The 23,570-nt window shown below is 38.7% G+C and overlaps 1 protein-coding gene across 2 annotated transcripts in view; it reads right to left on the minus strand.

The window, feature by feature from the left end:
* ptdss2 (phosphatidylserine synthase 2) overlaps window positions 1–23,570 on the minus strand; it is an 89,992-nt gene that overhangs the window by 57,037 nt on the left and 9,385 nt on the right. For both annotated transcript variants that reach the window (XM_060838766.1, XM_060838765.1), the window contains exons 2-4: window positions 16,292–16,393; window positions 8,429–8,511; window positions 2,087–2,154 (exon numbers count right to left, since the gene is read on the minus strand). In XM_060838766.1, coding sequence (XP_060694749.1) covers window positions 2,087–2,154; window positions 8,429–8,511; window positions 16,292–16,393 — 253 coding nt within the window. The remainder of the gene's footprint in view (window positions 1–2,086; window positions 2,155–8,428; window positions 8,512–16,291; window positions 16,394–23,570) is intronic.

The following is a 23,570-nucleotide window of genomic DNA, read 5'->3' on the forward strand; positions in this document are numbered from 1 at the left end:
CGTCTCTAATATATGATTAGATTAGATTGTCTACAGTGCAGAAACAGGCCTTCGACCCAACATGTCCACACCGCCCCCTCCGAAGAGAAACCCACCCAAACTCATTCCCCTACCCAATATTTACCCCTGACTTAACACACCTAACACTGTGGGCAATTTTGTATGGCCAATTCACCTGACCTGCACATCTTTGGATTGTGGGAGGAAACCAGAGCACCCAGAGGAAACCCATGCAAACACAAGGAGAATGTGCAAACTTCACACAGACAGGCGGGAACCAAACCCAGGACCCTGGTGCTGTGAGGCAGAAGAAGTGCTAACCACTGAGCCACCATGCTGCCCATAAATGAACATAATGATGCATGTGTATGCAATTATATGCTTGTACAGATAAGGCAGATGGAAATTATGATTTGGATAGAGAAGCAAAAAGCACTCAATCATGTTTTTCACTGAACATATTTATAGCATGTGGAAAAAACTGCAAAGTCACTAACTTGCTTAGGCCCCAACAATTCACAATCTAATGCAATGATTTGGATGTCAGGATCAAATGTAATACTTCCAAGCTTGCTGATGACCATAAACTATGTGGAAATGTGAGTTTTAAGGAGGATACAAAGAGACTTCAAAGGGATTTACACAGGCTTGTAATTATGTTAGAACATGGTAGCTGGAAGCAAATATGTGCTGGCCTTTTCAGTACAGAAATAACGTACATCTAACTGCACCTGTATACAGCTATGCTGAGATAGCACCTGGAGTACTCCGTGCAGTTTTAGTCTCCTAATTTAAGGGAAACGGTCAACCTGTTCCAACATGTTTTGTCACACCTCCAGTACAGGTGGGTCTTGAGGTAGTACAATAAAGGTGCACCAGACTGACTTCCAGTATGGTGGGAGAGAGTAAGGAGACAACGCCAATGTTCGCTGAAGCTTTGAAGAATGAGATTTGATCTCATTGAAGTATGCACAATTCTTAAAGGGGTCAGAGTTTCCTTGGCTGGGAGTTTTGAGAACCAGAAACAGAGTCTCAAGATAAGGAGGAGACTATTTAGTAGGAGATGACGAGGGAATTCTTTTCTTTTGGGGGGAGGGGGTGGGAGGAGGAGGAGGAGGAGGAGGAGCAGGGAGGGAGGTGGATGAATTTTAATACATATGCATCCATCTTGACAACCCCATTATCTTTTCCTTCAATTCAGACTCTGTCCTAGAGCGCTATGGTAGCTCACTCGGAGTATATTCAATACTGAGATTGATAGATTGCCAAATATTAAACGTATCAAGGGATATGGGAAAATTGGCACTAAAGTAGAAATACAGCCATGATGTGCCAGAGCAGGCTCAATGGGGTTAGTAGTCTACATCTACTTCTATTTCCTATTTCTCTAACTTCAGTGCTAATATTTCACCCAAATATTACTGTATTTTTAAAATGTTTCATCAGACAGAGCTCTTACAGAAATCTCAACAGACTTTCAAGCCAGGAATAATTAAATTGAATTGGATGTTGAGACATGAAGGCAAGTGGATAACAAATATTCAAATTTCAGATTTAAATGCCTCAATTCCGTCATTAATTCAAGAGCCAGCCTGCCAGCCAAATTAAGAGACAGTGCCAAACCTTTGTAGAAAATCACTACAAAAGGTGCAATTCAAGAGAAGAACACACGAGATAAAGTTTTTAGCTAAATGTTACCATGCATATTCAACTATGGCCTTGACTATTATACCAGGCTTCTCAGAAGCATTTGGATATTAATAATGAATAAGTAGCGCAGTTGAAATCTTGCGAACAACAGATTTGTGTTTGCAATCATCAACAACCAGATTGGCAATGGTATTCATAAATGGAAGCACAGTTCAAAGCAGTGATTGTATTTCACAGCTCAGCACAAAACAATATGAACAATGAGTCCCTGCAAAAACATCCACTGCTGAGTTTGGAGATATCATCAACACCAGTGTTTATCATAATAGGAAGAACAAAACTTTGCTTAGATAGATCGTTCTATTCAGAAAACATATGGAAGCAGTTTTCTGCAAATAATTAAAGACATTTGAGTGAACAATGACTATTCCCTTACCTGAAAAAGTATGAAGATAAGGAACAGTTCGTACACAACACTGACACATAACCAGAACCTCCAATATGCTGCAAGAGAGAAATTTTCAATTATAGATTATGTTGATACAGACACAATGGGCCAAATGGCCTCCTCCTGCACCTCAACACTACTATGATATCATATTCAGAAATATATTGCCTGAGAACTCACTAGTACTATTTGACAACTGGTTGTCAGAGTAAATCAGATCAGCCACAGCCTTCTACCACATCAATACTTAAGCAAACACCACAACCTTCTCTATCGTTTTGAAGTAGTTTGTTGTAAAAATGATTTTGTAAGTAGTCTGATGATCAGTGCCTGATGTGAGTGAAAAGCTGCACTGTTATTCCAAACACTCAATACATTAATGGAAGTTGGTGAGGTATTGTCTCACAGGGAGGATAATGAATAGCCTTAAAAGAAAGTCAGTGTCTGGGTTATCCAACCAAAAGCCCTAGAATCACACCTACCACCCAGGTTCTGGTAATATGGTGCTTGTAGAATCAGAACTAAACCTACAGTTGGAATAAACATGGGGATGGACATCGTGGATTCATCTGTTAGTTTCTATTAACACCCAGAAATACAAGATCCCTGCATTTCATCCTGCCTCAGTGTCTGAATCGAGAGAAAAGATAATGGGGTTGTCAAGGTGGATGCATACATGTCAAGATAAACTCTTTCATGTTCATATGGAGGAGGACACTGTATAGAAGGAACTGATGACTCCATCTTACAGGTTGTGAAATATTACATAAATAAGGATTATGAGGCAGTTAATATATAAGACATTAAACAGCAAGGATTGGTCTTTTTAAAAATGTAACAAACCACAAAAATAGTCTAGCCATAAAGCTGCAATGGTTTCCTGCCTCACATCAAATTCAAACTCCTCATGTCACATCACTTAGTCCCTTCCCTCTGTCGCTCCACAGCCTCTGCATGCCTATGACACAGACTTCTACACTCCTCCAATTCTGGCCTCTTTAGCTTTCACAAGGCCCTGGGCCCCACCATTGATCACTATGCTTTGAGCTGCCAAGATCATAAATTTAGGAATTCCCTCCATAAGTCTCTTCACAACCCTCTAGAAAAGCTTTGAAAGCTAAGTCTTCAGCAATGGTCTTAGTAATCTGTCCTAATATCACTGCAGCTCAGTGTCACACGTTGTTTGGTATCCCTCCTAAGAGACACATTTATCATGTTTTAGGAGCAACTGGATTACAAATTGTCGTAAAAAGGGAACCCTTCCAAAACAAACAAGAACACATGGATCAACATGGCCAACATTTCTTTACCTTTCCTTACAGGCAGGAAGAACAAAACTAGTTGCCTATAGTCTCCAACTGTACAACACTAACCTGCTTTCTAATATTGCATATTTATCCAGTGGCAGCTGTGCAATATTCCAGAAAATAAACTTTTAAAAATTCCCCTCTCACTAAGTTTCAGAAGCCAGACTGTTGTCTTTGCAAAAGACAAATGGCATTTCAGAAATAAACTTCTCTGAAAAGTAAATTGCAGTATAGATGCATTTACTCAAATCCAGGTATCAAAAAAATTGACAATGATCAAAACCTGGATATTTTTCTCGCAGAACAGAGTAAGCTTGGGACTGAAAAGATCATCCTTCACTTCATTCCAGAACACAGAACCAGTCAGCATTATGAACACACAGTGTCTAAAATGTGTTTAAATAATTACAATGCTTTAAGATTTGCCTCGCCACTGGCGCTCCCTAATTTCTCCACACAAAGCTACCTGCTGTGCTGGTGGAAACATTCTGAATGCACTTTCGGGAAAGGATCAGAAATCAGATTTTCTCTGTTTCTGTTCTTGCAGGCCAAACAAATAAATATGGTTTTTTCCAACATGAATCATTCCACTGTAAGATTAACAGATATTTAAAAATCTGCACAATGTTTAAATCTTTAATGTTTCTGCCTATAATGGCTATGAGCAGTCACTATGCTGTGATCCATATCCTGATTATTTTTATGTCACTCATGATGACTACAGAGTTTGCAGTCAGTTCGAAGCTGATGAGCCAGAAAAATCGAAATCCAACAAGATCTAATCGTGAGGATGCTGGACTTGGGACACTGTACTTGTGGTATTTAAGAACTGTACAAATTATTTTTAAAAATGTAAAATCTATTAAAATAGTTTTAATCAAGAGGAAATTCCCATAGAACAGAAACTCCTATCCAGTCCAAATCCCACCACTAATTTATGTCTCCTACTTGACTTTTTTAAAAACCATGGCTACTTCAGCAAGATAAGATACTATATTGTAGGAATGTGCTTTGACATGAAGTATTTTTATTATATTCAAACTATAAATGCGAGTAGGGTGCTTGAAATTTAATTATATATGAAAATTTGGCAAAGTAATGATGACATTCATCATTGAACGTGGCCTTCTGGGCAACAGAATCAATTCTAGGACTTGGTCATTTGGTTAACTCTGCTTTTGGAGGAGGTATCATATAATAAGAATTATTATACTGTACAAAAGTAGAATGTTATATTAACTATAATATAGATCCATAATTAACAAAATGTTAATATGCACTATCAGGACAGGTCAACAAATAGATGTTCAGGAGTAGGGAAGAGTCAGCGAGGCCTCTTTTAGTGGTTAATGAATCGGTTTGTGTGTCCACACCAGTAATATTCACCTCTCTGTTCTCTCAACAGATGCTGGCTAACCTGCAGCATGTTTGATGCAGGATGTTAGATTTCCAGTGTATTTGTTATATATTTCAAGTATCAGCCAGAGTCTTTTGCAAAGGTCTTAGAGATGGTCAGCATTCTGATCAGGATATGGAGGAACTCTCAGAAATGTTACAAGTTATTTTTAAAAATTGACTAAACAGGAATATGCTTAATGATGGAGTGAGGTGCTCCCATTTATTATTAGTTTTGTATGTTTTTTCAATGTATAGATAAAATATATACATTTTAGGCCTCAACTTATATTGAAAGGAAAAGTGTCCATAGAACATCATGTCAACTCTAAAAAAATGATTACAGGCATGTTTTACCAAATTATTTGAAGTTTCTAGATTCCTCGTTCTGGTTTACAAATGATAGATTGTAGTATTTACCTCCCATCAATAAATGATCATTTGTAAATTATCACCCATGTTTGTACCTTCTAACGTGCCACTCACCAGTCTCAGAACAGAAAAAGTAGCATTAGTGCAATGTGCCAATCAACATACCTTTTAAATTTTTGTAGCATGCAACTTATTTGTCCAAATATACTAATCTCTTTTTGTGTAAGTGCATATATGTGCTAAGTTAAAGCAACTAATTTGTATGCAGTCCGTGCAAGCAATTCCAAACTGCAGCATTAATTGGAGGGAACATTGGTGCCATACCAATACATGTCATAAATAAAAGAGGACATGCATTTGGCAGAACCCTTGCAGGTAAAAACCCAACATAACAGTTTAGATGTATCTTCAACTGCATCTGAATTGCAAAGGCTGTTGTCTGTAATTGATGCATCCTATAGGATGGAAACTGGCTCGAAACGTATCTCAAATTGCTTTAAAAAACACAAAATGTGGCAATGTCAAACATTATCCAGTACTTTTGACACAAAAATTAATCTGAACCTCACTGTAGGACATCTTCATTTTAGCTTACTTTAGATGACTGACAATTATAATTTTAAAGTGAAAAGACTTCAAGGGAAGCATTGATTCCCATAGAATCTTGCTGGCTTCTCTCAACACCAGGTCTCACTGGCCATTACATAGTGGAACTGTGCTCCTTAGTTATTTGTGGCTTTCTGAACCCTCCTTCTGATCAGTGGGGTGTCAGCTGTCGCTAGACTTGCTTCATTTCCTCCCCTCTCTCTTTCTCTCGGTGTGGTGCTGGTCAGTACTGTTGGGTTGAATAATGGCTTGTAACTGCTGGGAAAGAATGGGAAATAGCTGGGTATTGCCTAGTCTTAGGTGTGAAACTGTCCAGATGGAGTTCAGCAACTCTCATGGATGGTTCAACTGACTGAGGGCCGCACTCTGCTGCCTTAGGGGAGAAAGGTGGTGCTATCAAGTTCAACATTGCAGGAAAGAGAGAAAAAAAAAGTGTGATGGAGCTGGGATTGAGGAAAAGGAGAATGGTAGAAAAGAAGAGGGAAGAAAAGGAGGAAAAGTAGGGGTGGGAAGAGAAGTGGTTGAGAGGGCAAGGAATGGTGGGATGGGAGAAGAGAAAAGAATTGGGATGAGAGGGAGAGAAGCAGCGGTGGATGGAGAGGAGGGATGGAACAGTAGAGTTGGAGAACAGTGGAGGATGAAGACAAAGTACAGTAGGCATGGGGAGAAAGAGTGGTGGAGGTGTAGGGAAAGGAAGGAGAGAGAAAAGTGAGGGAGGCAAAGAGAAGGAAAGGTAGTGGGCCTCAGAGGATGAGGAGAGCAAAGAGAGGGAGAGGAAAGGACAGAAGAGGGGGAGGGAAAAGCGAAGGGAGGCAGGTGACTGGGCCTGGCTGCTTACACTGCTGAGTTTATGGCAAAGAAATAGATTAAGGCCACTGGTTTAGGTTGACTTCACAGTAGCATTTCAGGGGAACCAGTTACCTGAATGGTTTTGGTCTGTGAACAACCCAGGGAGTGACAGCATATGGACGTTTTCAAGTTATCTGAACTGAAGAGAGATTTAGGCCATCAGAAGTCATTAAAATGTCTCAGTAATCCAAGGAAAAGAATTGGGATAGGTCAAGAAATTAAACAGTTGAGATGGGAGTGATATTTCTCTTGGATTGATTATCTGAAAAAGGTTAACGTTCAGAAACGCAATGAAACTTTCTTTGCTATTTATGTTAAGATCTTTCTAACTTGCCATTTATATAAAAGCTGAAAGAACTGCAGATACTTTACTAGTTCTGAGGAAGGGTCACTAGAACCAAAATGTTAACTCAGACTTCTCTTCACAGATGCTGCCAGCCCTGCTGAGCCTTTCCAAAACTGTTGTCCCTTTCCTTTGTTTAAAAAAAAATTTGCAGCTTTAGGTGTAGATGCTCAGTGACTAACTGCCACAGTAACCAACTGTAAAATTAAACATATTGTCTACCAAGCCACCAATATCAGCTGGAACCATAGAACATAAAAGAGAGTACAGCACAGTACAGGCCCTTTAGCCTTTGATGTTGTGCCAACTTTTTATCTAAAATCAAACTAACCTACATACCCTTCATTTTACTATCATCCATGTGCCTATTTAAGTCACTTAAATATTCTTAATAGATCGGACTCTACCACCACTGCTGGCAGTGCATTCCACGCACCCACCACCCTCTGTGTAAAGAGCCTACCTCTGACATTTCCCTAAACCTTCCTCCTTCCTAGGAAGAGTCTCTGGCTACCTATTCTATCTATACTTCTCACCATCTTGTACACCTGTATTGAGTCACCTCTCGTCCTTCTTCACTCTAGTGAGAAAAGCCTTAGCTCCCTCAACCTTTCTTCATAAGACATGCCCTCCAATCCAGGCAGCATCTTGGTAAATCTCCTCTCACCCTCTGTAAAACTTCCACATGCCAGTGTTTAATTGAAAGACATTTCTCTTCCAAAATTGCCTACCTTGAATAGGTTTTGTTACGCTCTCTGATGCCATCTTCAATTCAAAGAACAGTTATATTGCACTTGAAATATAAGTCTCTGTCACTTTCCACAGATGTTGTCACTCCTGCTGAGTTTCTCCTACACTGTTTTTATTTCCAACATCCGCAGTATTTTGCTTTTGTATAACAAGTTAGTGACAGTCATTAAATCCTCCAAACTTAGCCCTTCACTTTGCCTGATTTACCTATCACACTCACCGAACTTGATTGGTTAAGCCTGGTGTGGAGACAGAGAAAATCTTTGTAAAGGATAATTAAGAGGTTCAGTTTCTTCCTAACCAAGACCTGTAAAAGCCTGGAGCATGCTCGTACATCTTAGAGAACGAGTAGGACAAGAGATTTGACACAAGATATTCTGCAAATGTCTGCACCTAATCTACTCAATGGAACTTTAGATTGCAGCTGCACCATTGCAATTTTGTCTGAGGTAGTGAAAATACTGTTTTCAGAGTTCCTTGCTTGGTATCAAATCAACTTGATATGGAAGGACAGCGTAATATACTAAACTAGGTCATGATTGACAAAGTACTTTTATAGTCTTTCTACGGAGGCCCTTACAACTGATTTTATTTTGGATTGTAAGATAGAGTGTATTATGCAAGTAAAATACTTTGAAAGCTCATTATACTTGCAGGACTTAGTCAAAGAAAGACGGACAGAGCCATTATGAAATTGCAGTACCGTACCTGGATGAGGTCTGGAAAATGGCCCATCTTTTGCTTGAGTGACTCCAAAACAAAGGAATACAAGGATGCTGGCAACAATCCCTCTGTAAATCAAAAAGTAAACGGTAGAATCATTCAAGATTTCTGAATTAAAAGCATCTTCAAAGTTGCATCCTTTTCATAAAAAGTTTTTGTCAAATTCAAATTTTAGCTTTATAAAATGAATATCAACTTTCCTGTTACAAACTATGATACCTAAGCCAGTTTGGCAATAACTACTATGTTGAATGTCCCCATATATACCAAAACTGGTTCCAGTCAGCAACTGCAGCAAGATAATCAGGCCAGTGGACAACTGCAACCAGATTGAGAAATTTGTGTTCTCGTCTGCAGTGTGGTTTCCCAGGGTTGAAGAGGTTCCAGAATTTTCTACGAATACATTTGAGCCACCTCTACCCCAAGCCCCACCTCAAATATTCTTGGAATCTCCTTGTTAATTGGGGCAGCTCCTCAAATCAGAAACAGTCAATTCATTCATACACACCCAATATTCAATGATTCTTACTACTTCCTTCCCCCAGTTACATGCACTCCTATCATTTGTTTCTTTTGCTAACACAGGAAAAATTAAAAGGAAAGGAAAACTGGCAGAAAGTCTCTAAAGTTTTGCTTTTCTTTAAGTTGAGAGTGAAGCCTCTGCAATTATTTCTCTTTCTCATCAAGGTGAACCCTACAGACTCAGATGTCAATTGGCCACAGTAGTGGAACACATCCAGATATCAAGGAATACATTTTTCTTTCATTACTGTAAAGTTAAGGAGATAGTAAATAATATTAAATGAATGTTAACTTAAAGGCATTTTCGAAGTTGGACAAAAACCTCAAATAAAATTCAGAGTATTATCCACTAACATTCAATTATGTTCACTATTTGCATGTGGATATAAAGAAAGCTTTGAACCAATATGTACAAATGGCCTAAACTGGTTTTGTTCACATGTGGAGCAACAATCTTCAACCTCAAATGTTTGGTACTACTGTGTACATCCAAATATGTGGTAACAGGGTAATACTTCAACACTAGTTTTGGCTCATTAAAGAATGTAGTACACTACAGCACAAAATAAAACGTTAAAAGGATTATACAGATCAGAATCTAATACTTGTGGATAACGTATGAGAAGACAAGTGCATAAGATTTGCTCGCTTGCATGAACATAGGATTTTGACTAAAGATAATTTAACTTTGGTGGAACTAACTGACTGACTGACTCAGTGACTACCTACTACTTAATCAGCTGGATGAAGTACGTATTAGAACTGTCGTTAACTACAGAAACTTACCTTTGTGTGCCTTCTTCCCTTAATGTTAGACTATGTCTCAGGCTGTTTCACTGTAGTTAAAAACTGATGCAGAGCAAAATAAGGATATATTAAAACAGGCAACTAAAACCTTGGGCAAACAGGTAAGTTTTAAAAAGTGATTTAAAGGTGAGACAGGTGCAAGAGACTGAAAGATATAGATACCAATGAAAACTGCCCAGCTCCTAAGAGGAAAGGGTGTCCATTCTTACAGCCTTGGTTCAATTCACTGCAATAATATGATTAAAACTGCATTTGCTGAATAATCCTGCTTTATTGTCCTTACAGTGCTCAGTGAAAATAACCTTCTAGTGTCACCATATTGCTGATGCACATTTTAAAAGACAAGTTGTTTATGTTATTCGCAATCCTTTTTATGCTTAAAATGTCTGAGAGATAAGAGGTGGGGACACAGCTCTCGTCAATTCGGAAATTTTAATAGCATCTAGTTGCTGTACACTCGTGAAAAATGAAGAAATAAATTAATTTCCCTCCAGATTGAGGGGGATCATCATTCAACAAGCAATTGTGTGCCAAAGTGAATTTGTTTTTTTTACAGCAACAGAAGGAAAATTAAATACATTAGCTAATTCAAGGGCTTTGCACTTCCATCAATGCCTGTGCTTTACAAATGTTCTCTTTCTTCTACTGAAACAGTCACAAAAAAAGCGTTTCACCATGAAAATTCAACCACATTGCTATGAACCACAAATCATTCCTTCACACAGTTTAGAGACTCCACTGCTAACACATTAAAATGTTATCTGTGTGTTAAGAGTATCTCGACAATGATTGTACAGACCAAATCAGCAATTATTTATAATATCAGAGCACTGAATTTATTAGTTTATGGACAAATGCAAATCTATGTACTGGTCAAATAAATGCACACTGCAAATGATTTTATGTGGGCTTGCTCAGGTAGAATATTTACAAACACATCAAAAGGAGTAAAAATATAATTCAAGATTATGCAGCTGAATAGTTGCATATAAATAAATGCAAACCACTGCTCGAGTCTCCAATCAAAATGGGTACACGGCATGCAAAGGCAGGAAAGGTAAAAGAAAAGGATATCATGTTAATAAGGCTAAAATGTTTACAGTACAAACAATGAAATGGCAGAACTTTCAATATGACAGCTTTTTTGTTTGAACTAGCCAAAAATATATATGACGACAGATGTGGATGGCACAATTGATGCATGCCTCCTAGTAAAGCCAAAAATTTTCAAGTAATATCAGACTTAGGTTTCACATTCTTCAAACAGAACAGCATTTAAGATTACAAAGAACATAAACTTATTCAGATGAAAATCCAAGCGTGAATAATTGAGTTGCCACAAAGTTGCTTTCCAGATGCAGAAACAGGATTCAAAAGGAAACAAATATTTGTTTCCTCTTTTTTTTAAAACAAAGCACATTAGAGAGATAATTGTGTCAAGACTGGAAATGATTCTTATTTGTTATCCTACTAACTCTTGTTTAACTAAAACGTATATATGTACCATTTTGTTTCACTGTGATCAACTTTCTGACTTACATCCACAAAAGGAAACTACTTCTATGTTCCCTCAGGAAGAGAATGTTATGACCTAGTTAAACCTTCCACACTTAAGATGTAGCCTAATTAGGTTTCATTTAATGGTTCAGTAAAAATCTGAAAACAATTTCAGGAGCTGTGTAAGCTTGTTACTGGTACTACAAGTTAAATGCATTCAATGAAGCACAAAAAAAAATTAAACACTATTACTGCACTAATGTATGTAGCAAAATAAGTTGAGCGGCTGGTGATGGTGGTGGAAGCAGTGAGGCATGTGTGGGATGTGCAGACCAAGCGAAAATTAAAAATGTGAAACCCAGAAAAGAACATCAAGACAGCACTGTTTACTATATATTAAATGTTATCATTCACAAGTCAACTAAGCAGGATCACCTCAATTTGGCAATATTGGTAACCACTCATCCTTCAATATAAATAACATTATATACTATCAACATGAAGTGTATAACCAATTACTCATTATTACATGTATGGCAGTAAATCAAGACAGACAAATCTGACATAAAACTTGCCTCAAAATTTATTTTAAAACGATAGTTGGAAGTGGTCTGTAACCAATACTCTCATTCAGAGATGCACATGACAAATAGATTAGAGTTTGGTTTTGAATTAGATCAGCAATTATCTTGAAGCAAAATGCTTGCCTATGACACGCTCCTTACAGTAGCTTCAAAATATGTATTTACTGCAAATATTTAACTTTATGGGAAAACATAATTAATCATCTGATCAGCTCAAGATACAGTGAGAGACTTCTGTCGCCAAATGCATCTTACGTATGACCATGAGTAGAAGGAATGCAGGTTGTCAAAAGGTCAAGGAGTCAGGGTTATTTACTGAAAAGGAAAACTGCACCATTTCTTTAACAAGGCATAGAATTACCAAACTTCAACTGTTTAAATCCCTAACCTCATTTACTAAACATTGCTGAAAATTCTTCCAGTTCAAACTGCCACTGGACTACAAGAACAAAGATCAATAATGCAGCTGCCAACTGTGTTAATTGGTCAGCAGACCTTGTCAGCATAAAACAGAATTTGTTTGTCAAGCTCATCAGTTTAACTTCCAGAAGTTTGTCAGATAGAAATTAAACACTGATTTGGAAACATGCCACAAATTTACAAGCCTTTAACAAACAGCAATTATAGTCTACTGTCAGCCACATGCAATAATAGAGAATCCACAAGAAGCTTCAATATTAAAGAGAAAGTTAAACAATTCAGGAGTGAAACCAGGGAAGGACTTTTTACACGTAAGCCAGAGAAAGATTTGAATTCTCTCTCCAATAGCCTGTGGTTGGTGAGGGCAGATACGGTAAAGAAATCAAACACCCAGAAATGCTATCAACATTTATATGAAAATTTACATGGAAACATAGCTCCATTGAGACTGGCACTTAACAGCAACTCTGAAGACAGTGTTACAGTGTTACAAGAAATACTGAACTACGGTTCGCAAATATGTTCATCGTGATGGACAAAATTACTATGTAGCTTACAAGGGCTACTTAAATAGACAAATAGAAATAGAGAAAAACAAAACTAGGAGTCAGCCAATCAGCCTTTTGAGTCTGCTCCGCCATTCAATAAAATCATGGCTGACCATCTAATGCAGTTTCCACTACCTGCTTTCTCCCCATATCCGCTGATTCCTTTAGCTCAGGAGAACTACATCAAACTCCTCCTTGAAAATATTCAATGTTTTGGACGCAACCATTTTTTGTGGTAGAGAATTCCACAGGCTCACTACTCTTGTCAGTAAAGAAATTTCCCCATATCTTGTGGAATTGTGTGAAACAGCTAAATTGCCCGATGGGAAAGTTGGCCAAGTCTGGGTTATAACGCAATACAAGTTAAAGACTGTGCGAAAGTCAGTGGCGTTGCTAATCTCAGCAGACACGACAGGCTGAATTTACATAAATTTTCTAACCTTGGCAACCCTCTTCAGAATTTGATTAAAACGGCTCCACACATGTTTTGAAAAACTAATTAAAGCCCAAACAAAGACATTCATATACAAAAACAAGGTTATGGAATGACATATGTAACACAATGTTTTAGAAAATCAATAGGATAACTACAGATCAAAATTCAATGTACTGGCCTAACAAATGACGAATATCTTGTGATAAGACATATCAGTAGCTGTCAGAAATTAAGTATAAAAAATTCTGCCTTTCTCTCTGTAAGCGTGAAAAATTGAGAAGAGAAATTGGGAACAATTAGCATCTCTTTCTCTCTTAAATTTTAGCCAACGGCATGCAGTAATTGTAAATAAAGGCTGATTATTGTCAGTTCAAGCGGTGTTGAATTTTGATTTTCAGCTCTCAAGTCCCAGCTGTTGAAGCTAATTTTTAATCAAATTCTACATGAGGCACTGCGAGCAAAAACCAAACATATTGCAGTGAATTCTTTGAGGGTCTGGCACAAAGTAATCGAGCTGCAAGCCAGAGATTAGAGACCAACAGGTGTGACACGGCAAGCTTTTAAACTTTGGTTTGGCTCTCTCCCTTGGCTGGATGCTGCAACCAGAGAGCAGAGGGCATTAACATCTGATGGTTTCCGAATCTAAATTCTAAATTTTTACAGTGGACTATGATTTGAGCGTACTGGATCAGGGATCCAGTTGTTGGCTAGCCGAAAAACTCTCACACACTTCTTGGCTCGCCAACAACTGGATCCATCTGAACTATAGCAACACTCAGCAAATAACTTGTGTACACGCCATTGTAATACAAAGAACAAAACAGCATGGGAACAAGCACTTTGGCCGTCTAAACCTGCACATTTTGCCCTTCCATACTATAACTGTCTTCACTTACGGGATCCGTAGTTCTGTACTCCCTTCCTATTCATGTATTCATCCAGGTGTTTCTTCAATGCTGCTAGAGTATCTGTTTCCACCGACACCTCTGGTAGTGTGCTCTAGGCACTCACCACCCTGTGTGTGGAGAACCTACCTTGCATAAGTGTTTTAAACTCCATCCTGCCTCACTCTCAGAAACTTACATTTGTATGACACTTTTAGCATAGAAAAATGACACATGGAGACAAAAGAAAAACAGATTTCAAACCAAAGGAGTAGAGGTGAGGAGATGTGATCAATACACTTGATTAAAGAATATAACAAAGATTTGCAGATGCTGAAGGATCTGAAGCAAAATAGAAATTACAGGCAAACCTCAGCAGGTCTGGCAGCATCTGCGGGAAGAAAGCAGAGTTAACATTTCATGTCTGGTGACCTTTCATCAGAATTTTGATTAAAGAGGTGGCTTTTGAAAAGGATCATTAAAATGGATAAGAAGAGAGGAGAATTAGTAGGAATTATTGTATCCTTAGTCAACTAAGGATACAGCTGTTAATGGAGGAAGATCAAGAAATAAGAATGCGGAAGACAGGGTTAATGGTAGGGTTCTTAGTAAGGTGGAGGAGCAGAGGGATGTGGGAGTCTATGTTCATAGCTCTTTGAAAGTTGCCACTCAGGTGGATAGAGCTTGTAAGAAGGGCTATGGTATATTAGCGTTCATTAGCAGAGGGATTGAATGCAAGAGTTGTGAGGTGATGTTGCAGCTGCACAGGACCTTGGTAAGGCCACATTTGGAGTACTGTGTGGAGAATAGGTCATACGAGGATAAGTTGAGAACGCTAGGCCTTTTCTCATTGGAACGGCGAAGGATGAGGGGTGACTTGATAGAGGTTTATAAGATGATCGGGGAATAGATAGAATAGACAGTCAGAGACTTTTCCCCCCCGGTACAACAGAGTGTTACAAGGGGACATAAATTCAAGGTGAAGGGTGGAAGGTATAGGGGGGATGTCAGGGGTAGGCTCTTTACCCAGAGAGTGGTGGGGGCATGGAATGCGCTTCCTGTGGGAGTGGCAGAGTCAGAATCATTGGTGACCTTAAAGCGGCAATTGGATAGGTACATGGATAGGTGCTTAAGCTAGGACAAATGTTCGGCACAACATCGTGGGCCGAAGGGCCTGTTCTGTGCTGTACTGTTCTATGTTCTAAACACAGCAATGCATGGGGGTAAGGGAGGAAGTTCCAGGTTGCGACCTCATGACATAATTCCAAATCAGGATAGTTTGTGATTTGAATCAAAAGTTGTAGATGATAGGATTCTTGTGCATCTGCTATGCTTGTTCCTCTTGGTGGTAGAGGTCACACATTTGGAAATTGCTGCTGTGCTTGTTACAGATGGCATACACTGCTGCTACTATATCATACAGGTGGAGGGAGTGAATATTGAGGGTGATTATGAAGCTTGAGGAATTACACAGTTAAGAGAAAATCTCTTGCTGTATTAAGCAAGAAAGTGAGAACCAAACACAAGGCTGTAGGGCAAGTGAAACTTAATGCAGTAGAATACAGGTAGCGCTGCTTATCAATCCTAAACATGTGAGCGACCAGCAATTTTTCTCATTTCCCAAGCACTGCCCCTCACTGAATTGCAATGACTTTTGAAGATCTTGGGTACAGGTCTAGGCCTTGGTGTTGAAGCAACATCAAATGAGCCTCTATGCTGTGCCACCCTAAGCCTTCAACCTCCCACTGACTAGTACAGTCTAACTCAAAAGCAAAGGCGACAGGCTTTTCATTATCTAAACTGGACCCCAAAAGCCTGCAAGAAACCATGACCATGTTTCATTTGAAATTATTTGATTCAATTTTCCCATCTTCCTATTCTGTGAAGAGCAAAGTATAAAATTCTGCACAAGGTCTTTACCAGATACAATAATCTATGGACTGAATGTACCATCAGCAACTCAGCTTGTGGACTTTGCCATCTGTAACTTCTGTCATTAGACTTGCTGAAGCGGATTAGCATGGCAATGTTCAACATCAACAAGTGATTTGAAAGGCATGAGAAATGAAAAGTAAACTTTGTAACTTAATTGAATTCCAAAAATGGAAGAGGAATATTACACTGGCTGCTTGCAAGAAGCTTTCACTTACCTCTTAATATTATATGCTGTATCCTGTGGAGTTTCTTCCAACAGAGTAACATATACCAGTGCACAAGTGAGGATGAATAACACAGTCAAGGTGTGAGCTCTCCTGTAAATAGAAATAAAATGACTGGTTCTTAATAACTGTTACAAAGCTGGATTAACCCAACAGATGATACTTACACAGATGTATCACTACTGCAAATATTTTCAAACCAATTTTAAAACTTCCCTTTCAAAATGGTGGCTAGATTAATTGTATTTCATGCCCATTACTTTTGATACAAAACCCATTTACCACCAAATTAATTCAAAATGTAGAAAGGGTCATCTATCATATTAAAAAATCCAATCTTTTGTTGTCAACTGACAGTCCTTATAGCTCAGTGACTAGGATCTTGTCAAAGCACTACAGTATCATCGCTAAGATGTAATGCTAATACAAGTGTTTATAGATTGCCACTCCACTGTTAATGAACATGACCCTGGTTAACATTTCAAGAATGGCTCAAATTCACCTTTAGCTATTTCAGCAAATACTGCTTGGTTTTGTTCCATATGCTCATTTCAACTAAATTTCACCAGCACTGAATTTAATCTGTGATAGTTGTAGATGTGAAGAGTACATGTCTCCATGCTTAGCTGCTACACTGCAGTTTAGAATTTTATTACATATAAAAACAGTCAAGGTCCCCAATACTGAACCTTCAGCAATCTAGTCAGGACTATCATTTCTTCTTTGCTCTCACTATCCCCTCTCAATTTATCATGTGTTACCCCCAAACTGCCCAATTTTAAGCCTTCAAATGAACTGACAGCAAAAGATATGTTTGGGCTGTTAAAGAAGCAAACTGACAATATAAAGTTCATCTCCTGAAGATGAGAGTCAAAGTGCTATGCTCAATTTCATGCTGAAGTAGGTAAGGTTAACCAAAAAGAGATTCAAATCTTACAGTCATGCAGTCAAAATTGATCAATCCCTACTCACTACAAATCAAAAGGTTTTGATGAAGAGTCGCAAAAAAAAGTATCAAATTAAACCTTATTCTCAAAAACGTTTTCTAATTAACCAGTAAGATGACGCTGGCTTGACCCAGAGGTCAAAACCAAAGGAAATCGTTCCATTTTGGAAAGGTACAACTAATAAGATATTAAACTACAAAACAGATTAACTTTAAAAATTATTTCCCGGATCCACTGAACATTCCAGTCCCTATGTGGACCTGTGATCAAGAAGACTACAAGCATTACCAATGCACACTATGTGCCCTTATCTACAGCCAGCTGGGTTGATTGTCCTGCTGTGCATTGCCAGCATTTTTCATTTTTATTGCCATCATACAAACAAAGAATAAAAGCCTCAATCGATTTAAATGGAACAACTGAAACACACTGTCCTGACATTGTAAACAGGTACATACCCAGCCAGCTAGCACTTTTAAAGCACACTTCATTTATAACATTAACAAGGTGCTTTTGTCACAACTGAAGCAAACAGTCCTTGTCTTGTAGCAAAGTTGTTATATTCAGTAATACCATTCACTGAGCCAAGTGAAGGGTTACAACAGACTTATTGCATTTTCTTTACAAAAAAGCACTTCATTATAGCAACATAACACAAGAGCATGTGTTTGCTCCACAAGGCAAGACTACTATTACCCTTAATCAACCATTACCAGAGACAGCAAATCCAGGCTAGAATTGGGACGGATTTAACCACAGTATATTTTTGATTTGAAATAGACTGTTGATAAGAATATCACATCAATATGCAAAATGAACTTAAAATAATGGAGCCAGCGGCTCAGTAGTTAGCACTGCCACCTCATAGCACCAGGGTTCAATTACAGCCTCTGGCATGTGTGTGGAGTTTGCATGTTCTCCCCGTTTCTGCAAGGGTTTCCTCCAGGTGCTCTGGTTTCCTCCCACAGTCCGAAGACGTGCAGGTTAGGTGAATTGGCCATGCTAATTTGCCCCATAGTGTTCAGGGATGTGTAGGCTAGATGCATCAGTCAGGGAAAGTGTAGAGGAATAGGATAGGGGAATGTGCCTGGTTGGGATACTGTTTGGAGGGTTGGTGTGGACTTTTTGGGCCAAATGGCCTGTTTCCACACTGTAGAACTAAGGAACTCATTATTGACTTTCGGCAGGATATTACTCATGTCCCTCTACACATTAACAGCATGGAGGTGGAACAAGAATGTCAAGCTCCTGGGAGTGGTCATCCACAATAAGCTTTCTTGGACTCTTCATGTGGATGCATTGGTTACAAAGGCCCAACAACATTTCTTCTTTCTCAGGCAGCTGAGGAAATTTGGCATGATAGCGAATACTCTTGCCAACTTCAATAGGTGCGTCATCAAGAGCATTCTATCTGGATGTATCACAACCTGGTATGGCAACTGTACCATTCAAGATCGGTGACAGTTACAGAGAGTGGTGAACTTGGCCCAGACAATCACAAAGGCCAACCTCCCATCTACAGAATACACGAACCAGGCCCGCTGTCGAGGAAAGGCCGTCAACATTCTCAAAGACCCACCCACCCACCCTGGCAATATTTTTCTCTAACCTCTACCATCGAGGAGAAGGTACAGAAGCCTGAACACATGCACCAGTCAGTTTCAAAACAGTTTCTACCCTACTGTTGTTAGAAAACTGAATGGACTCTCAAACTCTTAACATTTGCCTGTACCTGTGTTTTTGTTTTTGCCACTGTTTACCTATTATTTACTTACCTATGCTACTTAACTCTGTGATCTGCTTGTATTGTTTGCAAGACAAAGCTTTTCACTGTGCCTCGGTACACATGACAATAAATTCAATTCAATTTTAGGCCTCAAACAGTCTAATAGTTCTACAAATACAAAAGCAAATCAGAAATATGAGCAAATCTTAACATAAATCTCTCTTTCCTTATTTCACACAAAACTGCTGACAAAGGTGTTTGAAGGCACCCATCAGAAAGTAGATCTGTCAACTATGAAGAGGGAGCAATAAAGTAAGGGAGCAGGATTAACAGTCAACTTACGTTTAACGACACACACTATTGATTTGCCCTTTATGCATAAGTACAGTGTTAAAAACAAAGCAGAAAAAGGTTTTTGTCTTAATGCCAGCAACATCCATACCAGTTTTATTTGAAAATGTGATTCTGCAGTAACGTTTAATACTTATTGTAGAACATCTCTCGCAATTAATCAGATCCTAAGTGGAAATTCAACTGTAGTCATTTGAATACTAATTTAAACAGATACAGAAAACTACAGCCACAAGCTACAAAATATGTACAAGAGTTATTCTTAGATATGAACCTTCAGATTGTAATTCAAACAGTTTACACATCAGGCCAACTTTTCCATGCTTAGTGAATGTTAACTCAGATCATGTATACATTTAATATACACTGAGATTCATGTACATTATTTAACAAATTAAAATTTAATCAAATTGTCATTGAGATAAAAATTTAGACATGCCTGGTGAGCTTTGATGGACTTCACCAATTCCATTTGAATAGGTTCATAGTACAAAGGCTACCAGAAACTGATATAGTTAGTCAAAGAAATACAAATTCTGGTCACATTCACATATTCAAAAAATATCTCGGATTTTCTTACTGATAAAACAACATAAAAGACAGATTCTGTTATAATTTGCCTCTAAATGTGGCTGAAAGCTTAGTTATGGAGAGGTTGCATAAAACACAACTGTGTTCTCCTAAACATAGGTGATTAAAGGATGATCTAATTAAGTGGTTTTAAAACGTTTAATGGAATTTATAAACTCTCTCATTCACCCTATTTCCTCCAGGTGGCAAAAGCTTAAGTTCAAGTTGGACTAATCGTGACAATAGGAGACATTTCTCCACACAAAGAACTTTAACTGTGATGTGCCAATGGTAGAACAGGAATTGAGCGCCATTTCTGCTCTCTTGTATTTTGTTGGTTCCCACACACGATTACAACACAAAAAATGTGAGAACACATGGCAGGGAAAGCTCACTGGTGAAACCTGTCATCAACTGAACAATGCAGCAGGTTCAGGCAAGCCACAAACTGGGAAGGCTCTGGATCATGGCCACAATTTTCCTGCCCAATTCCATTGCCATTCACTCAAGATTTGTTGGGAGCTCAAAAGTGGCAAGGGTGGTTTTGAAACTGAAATTTCATGAGAATATTTCTCATTGCAATGGTTTCACTCCAGTTGTGCCTATCAACACCCTATTGAGATTAGCTTGTCAGCAACCTTAGAATAAAAGTTCAAGGCAATGTGTGCTGGAATTCTGAAATGCAAAAAAAAACTGGAAAAACTACTTTGATAAAAAGTCACTTTCAACATGAAACTTGAATTCTGTTTCTGTTTTCACATAATGCTGTCAGACATGCTGAGTTTACGCAGCACTTATTATTTACATGCACATAAAAGGTACAATGTAGGCTGACACGGATTGATGGTTCAGGGCATTAGAGAATTTCTTTATGTGAAAAAGAAACAACAATGTGCTTTTGAGTTCACTTTTTATTTTTGAAATATTATTTTAAGTTTCTTATGTTGAACTCAGCACTCTGTGGGACATGGCTAAACCTGTAGGCTCAGGTGGCCCTCCCTTCTATGCATTATAAAGAACATTGTCAGAGATCACTCGCAGCAAACATAATGTAAATGTTGTAGATGAATTCAAATGTGCTGTGAGGACACTGCCAGCGAACACTCTTTCACCCTGACCGACATGGGTCAGTAATGAAGCATCCTTTAAGGCCACCATTTTCTCTCTTCCACTTCTCCATGCTTCCAACCCCTTCTACATGTACACTCCAACCACTGACATGCCCTTACTGGTCCCAAGCTTCTATGCGAGCTGCTGGTCTCCCTCTCCCTTCTCTTGCCCTGTACAATGCAACAAGGAAAACTGATTTCCATCCCAGCTGCAGAAAGATGACTTGGGCGGGCCAACTTTAAACAAATATGAAACAGGTGCCGTGAGAATCACTCTGCTGATTTTATTTTGATGGTGGACATAATTTTTCAAACTGAGTCTGACAGCTTTACTTTTTGACATGTAGGGGTATTAAAGAATTACTGAACTGAAAAATTAAATGAAAGTAAGATGCAAATAATTCACAATCTTATTAAATGATGTTCCAGACTAGAATACCAAATGGCCTACTCTCATTCCAAAACACAAATCATAATTCTGACCAAATTATAAGAATATCTTTACACAGAATACACTCTCTTCCACCTTTGCCTCCATGTTTCACATTTGGACACATCACAATCTACTGGCAAGCTACACAAGATAATGTAAAACAGGACAGTGATGACCATCTGCCCACTCAAATTTAGAAGTTGATCTCCATAAAATGCCAGTGAAACTAAAAGAATAACAGAAAATGCTGAAAACAAATTATCAGCAGAGCAGATGGCCTCTAGGAAGAGACAAGGAAGAGAATTTACCAAAAATGCAATTACCCACATACAGCTCAACCAAAAAGTGGCAGAGAGACTCATTGGTATATCAGCCATGCAACTTAATAACCACTGATTTGTGTAAATCTCAATGTAACCTTCATAAAATGGAATAGAAACTCTACAATGTGGAAGCAGGCCATTCAGCCCATCGAATACACACTGACCCTCCAAAACACATCAAACCCATCCTCCCTACACTACCTTACCTATGTAACTCTGCATTTCCCATGGCTAATTCACTTAGCCTGCACATCCCTGGATGGTATAGACAATTTAGCATGGCCAATTCACCTAACCTGCATATCTTTGGACTGTGAGAGGAAAACAGATCACCCGGAGGAAATTTACACAGACACAGGAAGAACATGCAAACTCCACACAGACAGTCACCCAAGGGTGGAATGGAACCCGGGTCCCTGCTGCTGCGAGACAGAAGCCCTAACCACTGAGCCATCATGCCGTGCTTCACATAACTGTGCCTAAAATTTCTCTGCACTTTTTTTGTTGTATTACCTTTGGAGTACATGGCTTGAGAGGGAGCTGACCTTTCCCCACCGACTGACCCTATACATTGTGCCCCTATTGAAGTCTTAAACATCTCTTTTCTTCAAACCCTTCTTTCTATTAGTTCTTCTCTATACCCTTCCAAACTTGATTTAAAATTTCAGCAACTACACTTCCAAATTCATCCATTCAGGTTCTCAGAATAGTACGATAGACAAAACTGGCTCCAACCTGAGGCACCATGTGCAAATATACGAGCTCTGCTCATGTGATGTGCACAAACGCTGAAGGGCAAAATGCTAAAGTGCGTCTTCATTAAAATTTGGCAATTAGAATTTACATTTGCTAGTTGGCTTATGACCAATATCAAATGCAAAACAAATTAGCAATCTGGCTTCTAAATCCTAGATTCCAATAATGCAGCTGAGGATCTTGAAATCATTGCTGTCCCACATGATTTCAAGATACTCGATAATCAATCAATCACCCTCATAGAAAATATATTTTTTTTAAGATATGCTGTCTATCCTTTTTGAGACGTAGTGTTAGGTAAGGGGTAAATGTAGAGGTATGGGTGGGTTGCGCTTCAGCGGGTCGGTGTGGACTTGTTGGACCGAAGGGCCCGTTTCCACACTATAAGTAATCTAATCTAATCTAAAAGTGGAGAAAATGTACAAATGGGAAAAAAAGATCTCCTCCTTACAGACAATCGCCCATGCAGCCTTACATCACTGGTCATGCTTGCATTCAGCATCAAGCTCACATTCTTGCCTCCCAATGCCATGTCTAAGTTCCAGCCACTGGATCAAGAGATGGTTAGGAATTTAAGAAGAAACCAGTGCAGTTAATCTATCACATTATCAAGGGCATCAATAAAAAGCAGGAGTGCAACCAAACTGTCCTATCAGTGACAAAACAGAAATTTCTTTCTGCTGGAGAAATTCAGCAGGGATGGTATTCATTTCAGTTTCTTGGACATTACAGACCTCTGTTGGCAAAACTGGATGGCACAGAGGTCTACTCAGTTATCTCAAATTACAGGAACCCTGCAATTCATCTTATTACAATTTTACCATATGCATTGAAACTTTTAATATTCTTTATATCACCAGCCAGCCTTCTCGTTATAGCCCACTTTCTCCTTTCTTTTTAAATATCATTTTTTGCTTGCTCTTAAAATCTTTCCATTCTTCTAATCAATCACTAATAATAGAGTCATGGTGATGTACAGCACGGAAACAAATCATTTGGTCCAACTCGCCCATGCTGACCACATATACCAACCTAATTTAGTCCCATTTGCCAGC

Source organism: Hemiscyllium ocellatum, chromosome 18, assembly GCF_020745735.1.
Source record: "Hemiscyllium ocellatum isolate sHemOce1 chromosome 18, sHemOce1.pat.X.cur, whole genome shotgun sequence".
In the NCBI taxonomy this organism is placed as follows: domain Eukaryota; kingdom Metazoa; phylum Chordata; class Chondrichthyes; order Orectolobiformes; family Hemiscylliidae; genus Hemiscyllium; species Hemiscyllium ocellatum.